General features: G+C 44.9%; 1 protein-coding gene across 1 annotated transcript; it reads left to right on the top strand.

Moving 5' to 3' along the window:
- On the top strand, positions 2,166 to 3,135 carry LOC8065781 (gibberellin-regulated protein 5). The gene is made up of 2 exons (XM_002438171.2): positions 2,166 to 2,316; positions 2,416 to 3,135. Exons 1-2 carry the CDS (start codon positions 2,248 to 2,250, stop codon positions 2,689 to 2,691), a joined length of 345 nt encoding a protein of 114 aa, XP_002438216.1. The 5' UTR covers positions 2,166 to 2,247; the 3' UTR covers positions 2,692 to 3,135.

Here is a 3,716-nt window from a genome sequence, read left to right as displayed (position 1 = left end):
CCATCGATCCATGCACTGTGCTCGATTAAATCCATAGTAGAATCATAGTAAAACAAATAGATCTGAGCCAGAAACTAGCAGTTTGCATCAAACTCACAGATCTATGGGTATGAGCAAGAAAAAGAAGACGAACCCTAAGCAAAATCGCAGACGGCGAAATCAGAGAAAGAGGAAGAGGGGGTAAGGCAAGGTATACCAGCCGAGGCAATGGAGAACCAACGACAGAACCGCCACCGAAGGGAGATGCCGGCGAGAAAACCGGCCGGGAGCGGGAAGCAGAGATCTCACCGGAGGAGTGGAGGAGAGGACTGGAGAAATAGCGGCGATAACCCTAACTCTAGAACCACGCATGCCCCCGATGGATCCATCCCCCGCAAAGCCATGCCGCACGCACCCAGGGTTCCCTTCGCTGCGCCGCGTGGTCCCGGCTCATGAGCGAAGCTCGCCTCGAGGAGACGGGGGGAGCCAGGATGGAGGGGTGGAAAAGCACGAGATGATGCAGAACAATAGTGCGAGTCGGGAAACCAAACAAGGGCGTGCTGACGTAAATGGGCCTGGATGGCTCTTTGCACCATCCTATACGGGCAACCAATCACCCCTACGACAACCTACCTGAGTCTTTGTTTAGTTCCAAAAAAAATTTCAAAATTTTTCAGATTCTCTTTCGTATCGAATCTTTAGATATATGTGTGGAGTATTAAATATAGACGAAAATAAAAATTTATTATACAATTTAGTCAGAATTAACGATACGAATTTTTTGAGCCTAGTTAGTATATGAGTGGACAATATTTGTCAAATACAAACGAAGTGTCGATTTCGCAAAAATTTTTGGAACTAAACAAGGCCTGAGAGCACGTACAATAATGGGCTTATAGCCAAGCTAATACTGATGTGGAGGAGAAAAAAGATAAAAGAGATGATAGCTTTGATCTTATGTAAGCACCAAGCTAGGCACAAATACATAGGTAGTGGTGAGCCAAAATAGTAAGTGTTGTGAGAAGAAATAGGAAAAAAAAGATATTTAGAGACAAGTATGAGACAACTTATTGTATAACTTGACTCTAATCATTTGACTTATAACTAAACACTTGGCTTTATTATTGACGTTGCTCTGACAAAACTGCCGCAGCTAATCACAACCCAACCGTAGGACTAGTTTATAGGTGAGCAAGTAATAAGAGTAAATATTATAATACAGCCAGCTGTTGGCTGTAAGATTTTTTTATAGTATTTTTGCAGCCTACTTATGTAATGGTTAGCTCATCACTATTAATACATGACCTACTTGTCTATCTCACAGATTTTTTTGGTTTTTGCGTCTGAGCCGTCTGTAAGCTTACAACCCACTTTTACTCTTGCTCCTCTTCTCTTTCGTCCACTTATCATTTTGCTAGCTTACAGCCTATAAGAGCACTCACAATGTAAGACTCTATCACAAAGTCAAAGACAATTAATTACATGTTATTTATGATATTTTGCTGATGTGACAGCATATTTATTGAAGAAAGAGATAGAAAAAAATAAGACTCCAAGTCTTATTTAGACTCTAAATCCATATTGTTCGAGATAATAAATAACTTTAGACTCCCTCATAATACTCGCTCTGGTGGTCGACACGGGTCCTGCACTGGCGGTGGCGGTGGTGCTGGTTCACGACTCACGAGTCACGAGCCCAACCACGCACGCAGGGCAGCGGGGCGGCAGTAAAGCGGAGGGAGCTGCCAGCCGCCAGCGTGATCCGGCATGGCTCGGCAGCCTTTCCCTGTCGCCGCACATGCCGGCCCGGCCCTGTCCTGGCCGCGCGGTACGCTTCCATAACTGCCCTCTCCTACCGTGCTTGCTACGGTGCCACCACCACCACCACCGTCCACTGCCGCTCTCTCTTTTCTTTGCTCGGGCCTTGTTTAGTTCTAAAATATTTTACAAAATCGACACTGTAGTTTTTTCGTTTATATTTGACAAATATTGTCCAATCATAAACTAACTAGGCTCAAAAGATTCGTCTCGTCAATTTCGACCAAACTGTGTAATTAGTTTTTATTTTTGTCTATATTTAATACTTCATACATATGTCTAAAGATTCGATGTGACGGAGAATCTGAAAAATTTTACAAATTTTTTTAGAACTAAACAAGGCCCTAGCCTCGTTGGCCCTATAAAGCACAGGACGCCCCACCCAAATATCTCTCGCCTTCCACAGCTTCTCCTCCTCACCTTTGCTCAGGCCGCCAACGAGGACGAGCTATGGCGAGCAAGGTGGTCTCCATCCTGGTGCTCGCATTCCTGCTCCTCGCCGCCGTCGCCGTCCCCGTGGTACGCGCGCTGTGCCACATTCTGCATTCCGCATTATTCGTGTACGGACAAAGCCTTGCCGACCACTAACCGGACGATTCATTCATTCGCTCCTCTCAGTCTGCAGGTCCGCGGCAGCGGGGGAAGAACGGCGGTGGCGGCGCCGGCGGCGGTGGTGGGAGCCCAAGTGGTGGCGGCAACCTGAAGCCCTGGGAGTGCTCGCCCAAGTGCGCGTCGCGGTGCTCGCAGACGCAGTACAAGAAGGCCTGCCTCACCTTCTGCAACAAGTGCTGCGCCACGTGCCTCTGCGTGCCGCCGGGCTTCTACGGCAACAAGGGCGCCTGCCCCTGCTACAACAACTGGAAGACCAAGGAAGGAGGGCCCAAGTGCCCCTAGAGCTAGATCCACACACTCCCGGCCGCCATTGCTGCCCTTTAATTTCTTCGGATCTGGAAATGCATTGTTCTTCTATCCACCCAAAATCGCTGAATGTGGAATGCTACCAGCCAGATCTGCGTGCTCCATAGCGAGCTAATCAGGGAGAGTGAGGATTCCTAGGTAGGGTGGCATGCCATGCCATGTGAATCCTGAATCCCCTTCCCTAAAGCAGTATAGTGCTCCACTGGTACGAGTCTCATCAGTCAACTAAACATTACCCCCGGATTGACGGACATCCCACGCGATTAGCGGGGCCTGTCACTCAGACCTGATAGCCATTGCTAGTATTGGCAGTCTTTGTATGCGGTACCAGTCCTAATGCACCAGCATTATTTTGTTCCGGTGGTTGTGTTTCACTGTGTTCTTTTGTTAAAGAGTTTTTGAGTGTGCAAGCGCGGCAAATGAGCATTTTCAAGGAAAGATCTTGGCCTCTTGGGGGGCAGAGGGGGTGAGTCAGATAGATCTGGGATGTTTGGGAGCGCGAAAATTGCCTGGCTTGTACCTTCTTTCTATTATAAGGCTTTGTTTAGTTCACCCAAAAACTAAAAACTTTTTCAAGATTTTCTGTGACATCAAATTTTACAGCACATGTATAAAGCATCAAATATAGATAAAAATAAAAAATAATTGAACAATTTATCTATAAATGGCGAGATGAATTTTTTAAGTCTAGTTACTCTAATTGGACAATGTAATAAAAACGAAAGTGATACAGTCTCGAAAACCAAAAAGTTTTCGGAATTAAACAAGGCCTAAATATTATTCAATCATGTATTAACTAGGCTTATTTAATTATGTATGAACTAAGGTTAAAAGATTTGTTTTGCAAATTACAGTTAAAAGATTTGTTTTGCAAATTACAGTTAAACTTTTTTTTTATCTATATGTGAAATTTCAATGTGTATTTGATGTGACGAAGAATTAAAAAGTTTTACAAAATTTTTTAAAACTTGAAAAAGCTTCATGATGGTACATTGCTACTG

Source organism: Sorghum bicolor, chromosome 10 (genome assembly GCF_000003195.3).
Source record: "Sorghum bicolor cultivar BTx623 chromosome 10, Sorghum_bicolor_NCBIv3, whole genome shotgun sequence".
NCBI classification, from domain to species: domain Eukaryota; kingdom Viridiplantae; phylum Streptophyta; class Magnoliopsida; order Poales; family Poaceae; genus Sorghum; species Sorghum bicolor.
The sequence above is the reverse complement of the archived record's forward strand: the minus strand, read 5'-3'. Positions and strand labels throughout refer to the sequence as shown.